At 52.8% G+C, this 17,027-nt stretch overlaps 1 protein-coding gene across 1 annotated transcript; it reads right to left on the bottom strand.

The window, feature by feature from the left end:
- Positions 1-891: 891 nt before the first annotated feature.
- Positions 892-16,636, bottom strand: LOC135303668 (SITS-binding protein-like). Its single transcript, XM_064425746.1, has 14 exons — positions 15,816-16,636; positions 14,931-15,041; positions 14,144-14,310; positions 10,914-11,074; positions 9,609-10,109; positions 7,514-7,685; positions 6,606-6,810; positions 6,367-6,517; positions 6,099-6,278; positions 5,444-5,712; positions 4,871-5,007; positions 3,748-3,869; positions 2,424-2,603; positions 892-1,641 (listed from the first exon to the last, which is right to left on the bottom strand). The coding sequence occupies exons 5-14, from the start codon at positions 10,065-10,067 to the stop codon at positions 1,468-1,470; spliced, it is 2,049 nt and encodes a 682-aa protein (XP_064281816.1). The 5' UTR covers positions 10,068-10,109; positions 10,914-11,074; positions 14,144-14,310; positions 14,931-15,041; positions 15,816-16,636; the 3' UTR covers positions 892-1,467.
- Positions 16,637-17,027: the final 391 nt, after the last annotated feature.

The following is a 17,027-nucleotide window of genomic DNA, read 5'->3' as shown; positions in this document are numbered from 1 at the left end:
TGGGAATTGCCACGCTCAGGCTCAGCCCAGGGTGTCCAGGCAGGATTTGGTGATCTCCCATGATGGAGCCACCAGATCTCCCCTGGACATCCTGTTCCAGGGCTTGACTCGCTGCAAATAAACAAATGCCACTTGAGCCAGCACTCCCTTTCTCCTTGTTGTGTTTTTGGCACCTCAGGAGCCTCCACAGATGTTTTGGAGCATCCCACGCCCTTGGGTTGCCCTCATGAGTTTCATCCTTTCCCTCTGTGAGCTCTCCCAGCATCATTGAGTGAATCTGTGGATCAGGGAGCTGAGGGGCTCTTCCTCTCTCCATTCCCTCACAGCCTTTCCATGATTGAACCTGACTTGGCCTTTTGCCTTTGCTTTCCCTTCAGTTTTATCCAGGGAAGCTTTGCTGGGAGAAGTTAGTACCCCTTAGCAGAAGTTAGTACCCCTCAGCATTTTTTCAGCAGAGCCACAGCTCAGTACAGGAATATTTTCCCCAAAAACCCACAGTGTGGCTGATACAAATCAGTGCTGGAGGTGCCCAAGCCCAGCTCCAGGGCCAAAACTTGCCCTGAACTTCCCTCCCAGCTGTCATCCGGCCCCTGTCCCCAAATGCCAGCCTTTGGAATCACCTCACTAACCTGCAGTGTCCCATTGACCTCCAGTTTGGGGTGTCAGCATAGCTGATCATCCCCCTAGATGCACATTCAGCATGTGGGATGTGGATTTTGCCTATGGATACAGTCTCTGCTGGATGGAAGGAGCCTGGTCACACTGGATCCCTCTTGCACTGCAAGAAATAATTGGAAAAAAAGCCATAAAATTCAGCAAAAGGTGGGAAGCAGGAGCCTGGGCACACAGGAGGATCTCAATATCCACATCATGCTCTGGTAGAGCCACTCCTCTGCTTGGTCAAGTTTATTTTTCTTCCACAGAAACCTGCTTTAAATGCACCTGGAATTCATTCATTTTCCCAAATATACTCAGAATGTGAGCTCTTGCTGCCTGGAGACCACACACAGCCTCAGGTGGGAGAAGCACTGCTCAGCACAGGAGGTGGCCACACACAGCACCAAAACTATCCTGGTAGTTTTCCCCCTAGATTTAATTTTTTCATTAAATACAAAACTTCTCCTCAGGTATAAGCTGATCTTCGTTTATCTCCTGGAAAATCCTCTCCCTGCCTCTCTGAGCATGGTGCCAGGGACCTGGAAATGCTGGATATTCCCACTTGAACATACACATACACAAATATTTCACCAGGAAAACCCTGGAAAAAATGCAGCATTCTGTGTGGATGGATGCTGGTGGCAGAGCCACTACTTTAGGGTAACAACATAAGAAAATGCAGACAATTTCTGCTGAAGTAAAAAACAAAACAAAACCAAAAAAAGGATCTGGGAAAAGTGCAAAGAGGCTGGAAGTGTGAGGGGAGTGCTGCCCTCGGAGGTGTCTGTCCCAGAGCTGCCCAGCCTGGATTCAGGAGGTCTTTACAAACACGGGCACCTCTGCCAGGCTGGCAGAGTAATTCCTGAGCGTGGTGCCACCATCAAACACTCGGGCAGTGTTGGTGTCCAGCCAGAGGTGCCCCTCTCCTGGCAGGTAGATATCCCTCCACGTTTGTCCCTTTTCTGTTATTGGAGCAACCAGGACCTGCAGGGAGAAGAAAAAGAAGGAAAAAAAAAACTTCAGCAGAGGGAGGGTTAGCTAGGGTGTGCGTGTGGGGATGAGATGGTCATCAGGGAATCCTGGAATGGTTTGGGTGGGAAGAGACCTTAAAAAGCATCCAGTCCCACTCCCTGCCATGGGCAGGGACACCTTCCACTATCCCAGGTTGCTCCAAGCCCCATCCAACCTGCCCCTGGACACTTCCAGGGATGGGGCAGCCACAGCTTCTCTGGGCACCCTGTGCCAGGGCCTCAGCACCATCACTGGGAATTCCTTCCCAATCCCATCTATCCCTGCCTTCTCTCAGTTTAGAACATTAATGCAGTGCAGTGACATTCCTTTGACTGGGATTGGGATCATCCCTGCCTGCAGCTGTCCCAAGATTCCATCCAATTCATATTTTTGAAAACCAGAACAAAAAAAAACCATCAGAAGTGTGCGTTTCTTGTAAAACCTCCTTCCCAGTGATAGAGCCAATGTAATCCCACCTTCAGGGAGCATTTTTTCCCCTTGTTTCATGGGAAAAGCAGTTCCCAACATTCTGAGGCTCTTTATTCCTGCTGAATAATTTAACTTCCAAATCTGATAGAGGGTTTCGCGGTCCTAAATAAGAGTTTCATGAGGAAAGCCAAGCTTTTCCAAAAAAGCAAAAACCCCCAAACCCACAAAACTCAGCTGCTTTGGCTTGGACTTAAATCTGCTCAAATCCAGGTCCTGGTCTGTATTTGGGCAGCGCTGGATTTACAGGAATAATGCAGAATTCCCACCTCATCTCCAATGAGAAACTCATCCTCTATGGTGAATGCAGCTGGATCTGTGGGGCTGAGCCACCAGGCAGGACGGAAGATGGGGTATCCCAAACTCTGCCACTCCTCGCTGTATTTTAGGAGCAGGGGCACGACAAAATCCCGGTGCCTCTGGATGCACTGGCGGGTCAGATTCAGGACCTGCAGGTGGGGCACAAATCCATGAGGAGCCCAACATCCAAGAAACAGCAAAACAGGGAAGGCAGAAAAAAAAAAAACCCCAAAAAACCCCAAAGCTAAATAAAAAAAAATTTAAAAGTAAAATATGTGTTCCCTTGGGAAGAGAAATTACTGAATTGGAATGTCCTGATCAAGTTATGGTGCAAGTGGGGTTGGTATTGGATATTCATTGATTTGGATATAAATTGATATGGATATTAATTGGATTAATTTGATATATTGTATATATTTGGATATTAATTGATTTGCATATAAATCCATTGGTAATACATTTAAATCCATTGATAATGGATCCATTAAAACAATTGGACTTAAATGACTAAATCCATTGGTAATTGTTATAAATCACCTGGATTTGAATCTCTTGATAGCAGATATGAACACATTGGATTGGAAGAGATTTAAATATGTTGTTAATGAATTTTAATCCATTGGATTTAATTTTATTTAATACACAAAAAATAGTTGTGGATCCATTGGATTTCAGTGGATTTAAATACACTGATAATAGATGTTAATCTATTAGATTAAAATGTATTTCTGTCCAGTTATATTGAACATGAATCTACTAGATTTAAATGTATTTCAGTTGATTTATATTGAACACGAATCCATTGGATATAAATGGATTTAAGTCTATTGATAATGGATATAAACCCATTTGATTTAAATAGCTTGAAACCCATTGAGAACAGATTTGGGTCCATTGGATTTAAGTGAATTTAGATCCATTGACAATGCATATAAACCCATGGATTTAAATGCATTTACATCTATCGATAATGGATAGTAATTAATTGTATTTAAATGGATTTACATCCGTTAATAAAGGACCTTAATCAATTTGATTTAAATTCCACTGATAATGCATATGAATCTACTAAATTGAAATATAATTAATTCCATTGATAACGGACACAAATCCATTGGGTTTAAATCCATTGGTACTTGAATCTAAACCCATTGATAACAGGTTTATTCCCACTTCAGTGGAAAGCTGAGGACAGCAGCTGGCACGAGATCCCTGCCAGGCCTTCCATGGATTTTGGGGGCATTGGCCATGTCAGAATCCCGGTGTCCTCCCCTCTGGAGTTGGGACACGTACCCAGGTGTCACAGCAGAGCCAGGGCGGGGTCCCAAAGGCCATCACGGGCAGGAATGTCACAATCTGCAGCCACCTCACAAACAGCTCCGGGTCCCCTGGGGTGGCTCCAGCCACGCTCCCTCCTGCAGGAACACCGGGCTGGAGTGAGGGCCCCCCATGGCATGGAAAAGTCCTGGGGAAACCTCAGAGCTCCTCCCAGTGCCTAAAGTGTCGCCATCGCTCTGAAAACCTGGCACAGCTTCCCTGGAAATGGCACAAACCCCCCAGCACCGAGGGCTCACCCAGCCATCCACAAATTCCTGTTTCCCCCAGAGGCTTTTCCCAGCTCTGCAGCTCCCAGGCTGCTGGGACACAACCTCCTGCCCAGCTCTCTCTGTGCAGGAAGATCTGCACTCCCACCCACACCAGCCAAGGGCTCCAGCACCTCTTTGGGAAGCAAACTCCCATGCTGGGATTGCTTGAGCCTCATTTTCCAAGGAAAACAGGCTAAAAATAGAGGCCAGATTGAAATGTTGCTCTCAACCCCTATTTCAGGGCTGTTGTTTAGCTCAGCTCTCCATGTTTGACACTTCTGCACAGCCCCTGCACACTCAGGGCATGTTTTAACCACCACTAACTCCATCACCTCCAGGAAAAAAGGAAATGGATCCACTTGGCCCTGATTAAAGGTTGTTTCTTGCCCTTTTATAATGCTTTTATTTCAGGATTTCTGCAGCCATTTTGCTTTGGAGCAGACCTGCTGGGGTTTTAGGAACATCCATTCCCCAGCCAGGAGCCCAGGGATGCAGATCCTGCCTGTGCTGGGTGAGATTTATCCCAAGCCAATCCCCACAGGGGTGGGCTGTGGTGGAACTCTGGGAAGGGCATCCCCAGAGACCTGGCTGCTGCTGGAGCTGCCTGGCAATATTTACAGCATATTCTTTTGGTTTTAACTCCTCCCTTTTTTTTTTTTTTTTCCCCTGGTAACATTCATCCCAATCAAGCCAGCACAACAGAAAACTGGGGAGCAAAATGCTCCAAGCCTTCCCAGGTGCAATGTACCTCCCATGCCTGGAAAAAAAGGCTGCAAAATTCACTGCAGAGAAGCCAGAAATAGGGGAAAAAATAGAAAACCAATCCTTACCTACTGCATCAGGGATGAAGAAGTTGTAGCCCAGGAGGCTGTAGTGCAGCACGGAGGGGATGAGCCCCTTCAGCCCGGCGTGGCTCCAGTCGGAGCGCAGGGGGCTCATCTGGACAAACAGCGGGAGGTGACTGGATCTGGAGAAACCACACAAACCATTCCAGGTGAAATTCCATGATGCCCAGTTGGCTTTGGAGTCACTGGGGCCAGATTATAGTCCCAGAATGGTTTGGGTGGGAAGAGACATTAAAAAGCCCATCCAGTGCCACTCCCAGGGACACCTTCCACTATCCCAGGTTGCTCCAAGCCCCATCCAAGCTGGCCTTGGATGCTTCCAGGGGTGGGGCAGCCACACTTCTCTGGGCACCCTGTGCCAGGGCTGCACTATGCTCAGATCCCACAAGGATCGTTGACTCCAACACGCTGCCCTAGCCCACTTCCTCACCACTTCACTTCCCTGGGTGCCAAGAAACATCTGGGAACACCAAGAACGCATTCCAAGCACCACTTCCAGCTTCCTCCAGGAAGCTCTTGTGCCCGTCAGCTGCAGCGAGGCCTCTCCCTGGTGCCCACCTGCTCCCGGCGCTGATGACGGTGCCATTGCCCAGCGTCGCCAGCGCCACCGCCAGCGCCTCGGTGTATGCATCTCCCTCCAGCCCGGCGGGAGCAGGGACATCCTGCTCCAGGAAGGAATTGCCCTCCACTCCCTCGAAGGCCACGTAGGCGGCCCCCAGCGCCTGCCGCAGGCGCCGGGCACGAGCCAGGTACCAGCCCAGCGCTGCCTCGCTGGTGGCGTTCAGGCGGGCACAGAGCTGCCCCTTCCAGGTGGTCAGCAGCGGGATCTGCGGAGGGGAAGGATGGAAATCCCTGTCAGATCCATAGAATGTCCCCCTGATTCTGGGGTGCAAGGCTGGGGGATGCCATGCTGCCCCATCCCACGCTGCACTGTCATGGTGCAGCGCATCAAGGTGTAAACTCTCCCTCAACCCCCCAAAAATCCCTGAGCTGGTGACAAAAGGATCATTAAAATGACCACACAAAGTGGAGCTGGGGAATCTTCTCAAGACTGGAAGTGGAAATTTTAAAGTTTCTTCCGTAGGAACGAGGAGGGACTCTGCTTCACCCAGCACTGCTGTGTCCCAGCACAGTGGGATCGGGCTGTGTCCCTTGATAAAATAATAAACCTGAGGGGGTTTATTTTGGTTGGGGGACTGAGGGGGTCCCGTACCGAGCTGGCCCCGGGTCGGGGCTGGCGGCTGAGCCAGTATCCCGTGGCCTCGCCGCCACGCAGGGAGCGCAGGAAGAGCGGGGAGGTGACACCAGCGTACGGGGACAGCGTGATGGAGAGCTCCAGAGGTTCCACCAGCGCCGGGGCCTGCCTCCTCCTGCGCTCCGAGGGCACGAGGTCCTGCGGGCGGGAAGGGCGGGAATGAGGGCTTTGTGGGAGAGGAGCACCACGCTCCCCGCGTGCCCCGAGGGTGGCAGGACGGCCGTACCGCGGCGGCGAGGACGGCGGTGCCGCGCTCCCCCAGGGCCACGACGCCCTCCTGAAGGCGATGGCGCCTCAGCCTCCTCACCAGCGACCTCAGGCCTCGCTTGATTTTGGCGGCAGAACCCTCCGGGCCGTGGTAGCGCCATATCGGAGACCTGCGGGGGGGAAATGCCTCATGAGGTGCTTGGGGGAGCCAGCGGGACATTGGGGAGGGTTCCCACGGGCGGGGCAAGGAGCGCTCACCGCAGGAGCGCGGTGTCCGGCAGTGTCCGAGCTGCTCCGGCCGGAGCGCCAGCCCTGTGCCGGCGGGCGGCCGCCACGTCGGCGCTGACACAGAGCTGGTAGTGCAGGGGCTCCGCTCGCCCCGCCGGCGTCTCCAGGCAGAACTGCCGCTGGCTCTCCAGAGACAGGAGCAGGGACACGTCGGGAGCCACTGTCACCGTCACTCCTTTGGGGGAAAAGTGGGAAAACGGTGTCTCGGCAAGCACCCGGCTGCTCCCGGTCCTGGGAGCTGCAGGGATGAGCAGGGCAGAGCCTGGCTGCTGCCAAGGTTGATCCCACCACAGATCCAGCCGTGCCAACCATCCCCCTCCCTGCTCCACCCTGTGGATCCCAAAATGCCTTTCAAGGGCTGGATTTCTCCCTTTCCCGGCCTTTTTGCTCAGCATTCAGCGGCCTCAGCACTGCAGGGCAGCTGCAGGTCAATTGGATTAATTTGGGGTAATACCTGAAGTTTGGTGTTCTGCAGAATAATCCAAATATACCCCAAAAAATGACACCAGCAGCTGAACTCCTGCCTGAACGCAGCATCCCACAGCAGCGTCAGGGAGCCACAAAACCACTCGAGTAGAGCTGGGATGCAGCAATGGGCACAGATCTGGACTTAAAAACAAACCAGGCACAACAAGAGCACGGGATGTCCCAGGAGTGACTTGGGCCACCCCATCCTCAGGCACTCAGCTTCAGCATCAGCCTTCCCACGGGGATGAGGTGGTGTGGGATCCATCCCACTTTCCCCGTTGCTGCTACACTTGCAGGACATTTTATTCCCACAGACACCTGTGCTGCCCTTAAACCAGCCGCTTTAGAGGTGAGGAGAGGAGCACAGGGATTGAAGCTGTTGGATCCTGGCCAGGGAAGGAGGTGTTTACCTGTGGATCCCAGGAAGAACCTCTCCAGGACGGGCCCGAAGCCATCGGGGTTTGCGCCGAGGTCGCCGCTCACCAAGGGCTGCGCGGGGCTCTCGGCGCCGTTGAGGGGCCAGCGCTGGGCACGGATGCTTGGTCCTCCATACCAGGAGACATTGGCCATGGAAAAACAATCCTGCAGCCAGGAAAGCATCACCAAAGAGCGAGGAATACTCAGGGGGAGCAGGAAAGCCGGAGCAAACTGTGCTAGTGGCAGGTGTCCCCTTTTACAGCGTAAAATTGTGGTTTCATTTAAAAACAAAGGAAAAGCAAGACGTGCTTCCTGAAGCCTGCCAGTTTTTGCTGGAGGAGCACAAATAAAACCAAACTGCCACAGCAATCAGACTTCTGCACCCCACCACAGTTATCAAACACCTCTGCAGGTGAAAAGATGCTGCAAAGGTGTGAGTAAAGAGATTCTGCAGCTGTGATGATTGTGTCCTGTCCTGTGCGGGACAGGACAACGGAGGGGGAAATTCAAGGAAACAGCTTTAAAATGCACTGAGGGCACTTTCAGAATCTCAGTTGGAAAATCTATGTTTTTTGGTTTGTTTGGGATTTTTGTTTTGTTTTGGGTTTTTTTTTGTTAGGGTTTTTTTGTTTGGTCAGTTTCTTTTGTTTTGGTCTGGGTTTTGTTTGGTTGGTATTTTTCATTCAGTGTTTTTTCTCTGTTTTTTCTCTTTTTTTTTTTTTTTTTTTCCTCCCTCTGTTTTAATTTAAAAACACATCACGCTCTCCAGCTGCCTTCCCCAGGGTTTCTGGAGTAAATCTGCAAGTGCAGCTGTCCCCACCTGAGCTCTCACAGAGGGCTTTTAGCCCCATCTTGAGCCCTCACCTCGATGGCACCAGTGGCCTGAAGGTGACACATCCTCCCTCCCAAGGTACAGCTTCCCTCTTTCCAGAGGCTGATAACAAGAATTTCCCTCAAGAGATTCAGTTTGGAGATTTGGGCACTTCCCATAGGCCTGACAGGGCCCTGGGATGGGGGACATCCCCATCCTTGACCTGCCTCCTGCCAGAAATCATCAGTTTTCACTTCAAAGCTCCTCAAACTTTCCCCTTTCTGCCAAATCAAGGGATCAGCAGGACTTAGCGTCCTCGTGACTCCCCAGGCAGGATGGGATTCCCCGAAAGCCCAGAGATCTGGGGCCATGAAGGGGGCCTGGGCTGGCAGAGGGGGACCCAGAGACCCCCCCACTCAACCCACCCCACGTTTATTCCCAATCCCAAGGCTTCGGAGCCTCCCGGAGTCCTGAGCTCGGGGGCGCAGAGAGGTTAAGTCTCTCCAAGGGGTGGGGAGAGGACATGTAAATTATTAAAGTGGAAACCCTGGAGGCTCGGAATAGCTGTACCAGGTGTCAGCTGAACTCGTTACACCAGCTGGGAAAGAGGGAAAACAGTCTGTTCTGAACTCAGATTTCGCTGGATCATATTTTCCAATGGTTTGGGTTTTTTTTTTTTTAAAGTGGGGGAAAACCAATTCTGTCTCACTCATCCTCTCAAACACCTCACAGCAATGTCAGTGGAGGAGACCGAGGGTTTGTGTTCAGGCAACACCTTCCACCCACCCAGAACGGTGCCAACAGGTGATTTATGGCTAAAGGGGAACAATCCTCCATCCCAGAGAATCCCATCCCGCTTCCCTCCCTGTTCTGAGGGCTCCCCACAGCTGGACACCCTGCTCTGACAGCGTGTCTCCTTCCCCTCCTAAGGCTCCTTCCCAGAGTCTGCTTTTATTTAACTGAGTGAGAAAGCAGGGAATGGTACCAAAAATGCTTGCAGCGGCGGACGCGGATTATTCCCATCCCGCGGGAGCTGCCCATTGTGTCTGTGCTGGAAGAGGCTCTCGCCAGCATTGTCATCTCCAGTGGGTATTTACTCCGTCTCCATATAAACACAGCGCTCCCACCCGGGCTCACCACCGCAGCATTTTGGGGCTCATGCTTCCAGAAGGTTTTCCCCACCCGGCATTGTAACCCATAACGGGGATGGTGGGCAGCCCAGAGCCGCCCTCCTTGGATCCCAAAGGCTCGGGGCCGGGCGGAGGGGTCCCCGTTACCTTCAGGGTCACGTCGGGGCGCAGCGGGGTCCAGCGGACGCCGTAGCACTCCGTCCCGGGGGCTGCCGGCGGCTCCAGGGACAGCCGGAGCTCGGCGTCCTCCTCCCAGGAATAGCAGAACTGGCCTCCGTCGTGCCAGCAGCGGTCTCGGGGCGGCGGGGGCTCGGCGGCCGGCACGCTGCCCACGGCGATGGCCAGCACGGGCCGGCCGGCCGGCAGCGCCCGCAGCAGCAGCGCCCCGCGGCCGCGCTCCCACAGCATCCCCGCGTCCCGGCCCCGCAGCACCCACTCCTCCGGGGGCTGCTCCAGCGCCTGCCACGAGATGATGCCGATGGTCATGGCGAAGAAGACGGCCACGCCGAGGCAGCCCACGGCGCCTTTCCAGGGCTCCGTCATCTCCCTGAAGCCCAGGGTCCAGGTGGACTCCGGGATTTGGCCGGTGTGGCGGGAGAGGGGCATGGTGCGAGCGCAGGGATGCGGCGGCTCCGCTGTTCTCCCCTCCTGCAGCGGCACGGGAAAGAAAACCCTCTGGGATAGCTCCAAAAGATCTTCTGGGATAGCTCCAAAAGATCCTCTGGGATAGCTCCAAAAGATCCTCTGGGATAGCTCCAAAAGCACGCACAAAAAGCCGGATTAATATAATGTATATGTAATTAAATAGTAAAAATAGTTTAAAAGAGGGAAAGCTGCCACTCGGTTCTCTCTGCGCTGATCCCGAGGTAAGGGGAGTCCCTTCCACAGCTCCTCCACAGCAAATCCCACTGCTGGGCTCGGTGACGGTGGCTCAGCCCCCAAAGCCCAGCCAGCAGCAGCCAGTGACACCGAGGAGGACGAGGAGGAGGTGTCACACGTGGCCCAGAGCCCGGGAGGAGATGGGGCCATGGACAATGGGAATTGGGGCCGTGCTCCAGCCTCCGCTGCTCTGTGGGGTTTGGCATCGCTGCCCTGCTCGGTTTGGAAGCAGCAGCAAATAAGCCAGGGGTGCAGGAAAACATCCCAGGGTGGGTCCAGAAGGAAGGAGGATGTTGCATCCTCTCCTTTCTCCTCTCTCTTTTCCCTGGAAAAGCGTCTGGGTGATGCACAGAGCAAAACTGCCCCTGGGAATGGTCTGGGTGCTGGCTGAGCCCAAGGGAACGGCACTACTGCTCCTCCAGGTGAGGGGTCACCTGTGGGGACAGCTTCATGGCTTGGCATGAGCTTGTCCCTGTATCCCAGGCCCCATCCCACTGCCCAATGGCCGGCTGGGAATGGTGCCACCTCCCCTGGCACAGCACAGCCACCCCTACACCCCCTGTCACCTCTTACCTAAAAGCAGCTTCGGAGATGCTGTCACAGCCCCCGAAGTGTCCTCGATGTTTTTCCCAGCGGTTTTCCCACCCACGAGCAGGTTTTCCTCCTCTTTCCCAGGGCAGTTTTCCCTGCTGGCCACGTCTCAGACCTGTGGAGCCGAAGGAACTTGATCCAGACTAACGCAGGAGCGTTACTTAAGCCAAGCTCCCTCCCTCCCTCCCTCTGTCCCTCCCGCCCGCTCCCCTGCAGCCCGCACGTAGCCACAGGTGGCTGCATCCCCAGCAGGGGCAGGACAGTAAAAAGATTCCTTTTTAAAGGCTTTTACCTATAAGGTAATAATTTTAAAGGGTTTTTTTTTTTGCCAGCTTGCTGAGGTGGCTCCAGTTGAGTCTCTGCTCCACGCCTGTGAATCCACACGTGAAGCCCTGGCAGTGCTGAGCCTCCTCGTTCTCCTGCTTTGGCTTTTGTTGCTGTTATTATCCAGTTTTGGGGGATTTAATTCCTGTTCCTACTTCACATGAGCCACTGGACCCTCCCTTAGATTAACTGCAGGGCTGCAGCTGAGGGTGCTGCCTGCACCCAAAACCACAGGGAAGCCACTTCCCAGGACACTTGCAATCCCCACCGGTGCAAAAATCTGGAAATCTGAGATTTCCATTGACTTTTCCATGCTCCAGTCCCCATTCACAGCCATCTCACCATATCTACAAGTCATCAGGGAATACCTGCATTTTCCAAGTGGTATTACAACCTGTTGGCTGCCAAGATATAAAAAACTTGGTATTTAAAAATGTTTCCCCATCCTGCATCCAGGCAAAACCCCAGCAATCCCAAGGCAAAGTTCTTCTGTTCACCCCAGACTTCAGGAGAGTCCCAGAACAGCCAAATCCACCAGGAAAATTCTCATCTGTGGCCTAAATAAGCCCCTGGAGGGGGCCTTTCCTCTCCAGGATTAATTTTTCATTGCAGGTGGGACAACATCCAGCATTGGATGGAGGGAGAAATGGTGGATTTTGTCAGGACAAGAAGGAGCTCCAGAGTGGGAGAGGAGGTGGATCCAGGATGAGGAGAAAGGATGAAAAGAGCTCCCATATGAGCCAGAAGGCTGTGATGTCCATCTCAAATGGGCTGGGGATCCCCTGGGAATGGAGTCAGGAGAGGTTATAGCAAAGCTGTAGGTGATGGACTCATGGGACCCCAAATCTACATAAAATAAAGGGAATTTTTTTTTAAAGTAAGGAAGGAGAAGTATTCCTTCCACCATGGGTATTAGAGGCACTTGAGGGGCCCAACACTCCCCATGGCCTGGAAAGGGGGAAGAAGGAGAAGAGAATAAATAAACCCTGAGGTGATTCAGAGCTGCTCACCCACGAGCCCATGGAATTGCTTGAGAGGCTTTACAGATCCATGTGCCTCGGGGAGAGCTCAGCTTGGCTGCAAAACCTCCAGAAACAGGGCAGAGGAGGGAAAAAAAGGATCTTTTGGGATGGTCTTGGATCCTGGAACACTGAGAAGGTTTAATGCTCTGTCCAAGGGAGAGAAAGGGACGTGGCAGCAGTGCCCAAAAGCTGCCCAAGGACTGGCAATTCCCTGTTTCCCACCACAAAATGGGCTGGGAGGGGGGCAGCTGATGAGGTTGTTTGGCTGCAGCAGCTGAAGGCAAAGCTCTGTCACATGGCACAAGATTAAATCACATCCATGGAATGGCAGAGGGGCCCCCAAGGTGGGATTAGGGAAAGCCCGCGTCTGGTGCCACGGGTGCAGTGGGATAAGCAGGGCCAGGGGGCCGTGCCTAGGAGGGATAGCAGGAAGTGGGGGTGGTTTGAAAAACCTTTTCTTCAAAAGCAGCTCAAATCCCAGAGAAAAATCCTGCCAGAGCTTTTAACAACTCAGTATTTGGCCGAGTTTAGGCGCCCCCAACTCTGCACGTGGCCTGAGGGTTTGGGCCAAGCCCGCTCCCATCCTTCCAGAGCTCCTGGTTTTTGGGAGGAGGAATGGTTCTGTGAGTTTTCCTGCCCATCACAAATCTCAGCATGAACTGGCTCCCATGAGCAGAGTGAAACCTCCCCTCATCTTCCTCCCACTGCTAACAAAAACCACTTAGCTTCAACTGGCCACAGGGAAAAAAAATATTTCGGGGTGGCTCCCTGGATTCCAGAAGGATGTCCTTCCCCTCTGCTTCCAGAGGGTTTAAAAAAAATTCAAAACAAAAACAAAAAAAAACATTTTAAAATCTCCTCCTATGCAGAATGGAGCGTCTTTTCCCTCCTCATGACTTTTCAGGGTTGAAAAGACCTTGAAATTGCTTTCCTATATCCCATGGGGCTTTCCAGGCTCCAAGGTTGCTGAGGAACCTTGATGTGGTGGCAGGTGTCCCTTCCCATGGCAGGGAGTTGGAACTGGATGGGCTTTAAGCCCCTTCCAACACAAACCATTCCAGGACTGAGGGATTTGCCAAGGCTCCAGGTTTGCTGGGCTCTGTGGGATGTGGACAATGGGTGGACAATGCCCAGGGAAGGGCTGGAGTGGGAGGCTGGGAACACGTTGAACTCACCAGCATCCATAAGCAGAGTTTGAGAATCTGGGCTTTTTGGTGAAACACCCAGAAAACAGGGACTAAGGGTTATTCCCACTGGGATTTAGGATCACTGTCCCCTAAGAGAGCCTTCCATCACTACAAACCCTGTGGATCACACTCCTTTCCAGAGTTGTGTCCTCACCTTGCAGGCTGGCTGGAAAAAGGCAGAGTGCAGAGAGCCACAGGGATTCTCCACTTTTGTGGGGTTGCACTTGGGAAGGCACAGCCCTTTCCATCAATATTTTCCTACAGCCTTTAAGCACCAGCAATTAAAACCACAGCTTCCCAGCCAGACCCTCCTGGGGTTTCTGGTTTGGGATTTCTTAAATATTATTATTTAGAAAAAAAAAATACAGGAAAGGTGTGTGGGTTGGCCAAGAGCAAAGGAAAACTGGTGTGAGCAGCAAACTGCCTCCAGACTTGGCATTTCTCCTCCATTTTCCCCAGTGGGAAGCAGCCTCACCCCAAAACTTTCCATATGGGGATGGATTCCACAGCACCTCAAAAGCCTACACCAAACTCTCATTTTTATCCATTTATCCATGATGTCTCTAAGCTGGTAGACACAGTGATGAGCCAGAGTGGATTCCCTGAAGCTGGCAGCATGGATGGACGTGGATATCCCACCTTCCTGCCCTCCCAGAGTTTATCCAAAGGGAAAAGATACCTTCAGAATCCATCCTGGGAATAAACCAGCTGATGTGCCATGGTGGGTGCTCTCCTCAGATTTTCCTTCCCCTTGCAGTTCCCAGCCTTGCCTTTCAGGGCCAGCAAAAGCCTTTGGCTGTGCTGGAATTCTCCGTGCCTTAGAGAGCTTTGGGCTCCTTATTGGAGCTGAGCTCAGTTTAAAAGGAAAAAAAAAAAAGAAAGCAAAATGAGTGATCTGGTTCCTAAATTCCCAAAATCTCAGCCCACATTTCCTCCTGGAAAGCAATCCCAGATTTCCATGAACTCCACAGCTATTTATAAAGGAAAAAAACAAGCAGCAGGACTTGCACTGACAACGTGGCCTTATAACCAGCATCGGCCCTTGGAAGTGACCACTGTCCCTTCCCGTCCCAGCTGTGTGTCCTGAGCCAGGAATGCCTGGATTTGGGAGCTCCTTGAGTCCATCCACAGCCCACCTGGGTTTTCAGGAGGGTCTCATGGCAAGCAGCGGATTTTGGGCTGGGGAACAGCCTGGAGCACCTGAAATAATCCATGGATAGATAATTTTCCAGCTGGAAAGTCGCCAGCTCCAGCTGCCAGTTTTGGGATGGAAACAGCCCTGTGTGCCCTTTGCCCCCCTTTTCCCTTCAGGCAAAGCCTGATAATTTTGGGGACACCAGACCCAAGTTCCTAAAGCACAATATTCTGTAAAATTTCTAATCTGGACAGAGAGGAGCCCCCTGTGCTGAGGAAAACCCCCCTCAAGGGGCACTCACCCCCTGCACCCCCACAGCCAGCCCAGGTACCTCAAATCCAGGGAATGTTGCAGCACCCAGCCAGCCTCAGTGTTCCTGCTCTGAGCTCAAATCCCTCAGAGCAGGGCGAGGCTGCTGATTTGGGATCTCTGAAGGCAGCACCTGCTTGGAAAGGGCTGTTGGCAATTCCACTGTGCCCACCACTCCCAGGAGCTGTGGTGAGCCCAGATCCATGTGCTGCTCCTCCAGGAGCAGCCTTCAAAAAGCCCCAAACCTCTATTTGTTAAATTAAAACAAGGCACAACTGATGATAAAAGCTGTGGCTGCAATTAGAGAGCAGCTGCACCCCATGAGCTCAGCCCACGATTTTGGTTTTCCAGGAAAGCCCTTGGCAGAGGGGACAAAGGGGGATAATGGGGGGCTTGGCGTGCCAGGGAGCTGCTGGGGGTGAGCACAACGAGAGAGCTCTTGGAAAGGACCTTTCTGCTTCATCTGCCTCTCCCAAGCTTCCCAGAAATCTGGTGAGCAGATTTGCAGCCCGCCTGCTGCCAAACTCAATCCCGGCCCTGGAGATGCTGTTTGGATAAGGATGAGACCAAAATTCTTCAGCTCATCTCCGTGGAGCTGAGCCAGCGCAGGCTGGAGAGGTGCAGGACAACCCTCAGGACACTCACCTGTCCCCAGAGAGGTGGCACTTCCCAGCCACACACAGGGACATCCACCCAGGGGAGCAGCATGGGGGACCAGGGGCTCCAAGGCAAACCAAACGCCAGCCCTCACTCCCAGCTTCCATTCCCAAACTCCCCTGAATGTTGTTTTAGGGGCACTGCCCTGCTGGGCAGGGAGGAGGCTGCAGGTCCCACATCCCCACGGAATCATGGGTGCCTCCAAGGAGGCTCTGGGCACCTCCTTTCCAGGGACCTGGCCTGGACTCACCTGCCCAGGGCTCTGAAACTCCAGGCTCTGCTCCCAGTAAGGCTTAGACCTTCTCCTTCTTCCTCATCTTCTTCCTCTTCTTGTTTTTGTCCTTCCACCTCCTCCTTCTCCCCTGCCCAGTCCCTGCAGACCTCTCACCACAGGAATTTAGGATTTATGCCCCCCAGAATTCCCCCCCCAAAAACCTCTCCCCACTCCAATGAATGCCGCATCCTCAAGACCTTCCTTTATAAGGGAGAGGAAACTGCCCCTGGAGAGCCATTAGAGGCTTCCAGTAATTACTAAATTACCAGTCCTGAAGAGCTGCCCCTGCCTCTCCTAACGAGGTTTGGTGCTAATTATAGCAGGCAGGGCCAGGAGCCCTGGTGAGGGGCCGCGGCAGCGACCACACGGAGCCTTCTGGATGCCTTGGGATATAAAAAAGGGCCGGGGTTACTCCAGGACAGCGATCCCGGCCCTGCCGAGTGCTCCTCCACTGCCAGGAGCGCTGGGGATGCTGTTCCAGGGCTGGCCTGGCCTCCTGCTCATCAGCTGCTCCTGTCTCATCCATCACTTGGAATAATTCCTGCTGAATATTGCGGGATTCCGCCATGCCCGGCTCCAGCCAGCAGCTAAATCCATCCCCTTGCACCAGCCCTGGGGATATTTGGGAGCTGAGCAACGTGGAATGAGAGCACCCAAATCCTTCATTTGTCAGGCTCAAGTGTGTGTTCAGCGTCCCAGTGGAGTTTAATCCCTCTGAGCTCTTCTTTGCCCATCCCAGCACTTCCCAAACCAGCTCTTCTCCAGCCAGGGCAGCAAAACCCACCCCAGCTGCTGGAAAACAAACCCCCAGCCCAGCTCTCAGCATTCCGCTCCCTTGGGAATGCCATAAACCCCCTAAAAATAAACAAAACCCCCTCCTTGTCCAGCCCCCTGACACATTTTAGCCCCATTTGGGCTCTGCCCATACACAGAGCCCTGAGCGAATTTTAATTAACTAAATTTAATTTAATTCAGTAAAATTGGGATTTTAATCAAGGTGCTGAGAAGGAGCAGACCCAAATTTCTTTCCCAGCCCAGGTCTTTGATGGGGCTCATTCTCCCCCCCACAGGAGAATGTGGGTGCATGAAGAGAAATGGAATATAATGAATCCTTGAAACCCCTCGGAGAGACGCAAGCAGCACCAGGAAACACCTCTGGGAGCTGTAGGAGGGCAAAGGGTGCCTGGA

The sequence above is a fragment of the Passer domesticus genome, chromosome 6 (genome assembly GCF_036417665.1).
Source record: "Passer domesticus isolate bPasDom1 chromosome 6, bPasDom1.hap1, whole genome shotgun sequence".
In the NCBI taxonomy this organism is placed as follows: Eukaryota; Metazoa; Chordata; class Aves; order Passeriformes; family Passeridae; genus Passer; species Passer domesticus.
Note: the sequence above shows the minus strand (reverse complement) of the source record. Positions and strands in the feature narration are given on the sequence as shown.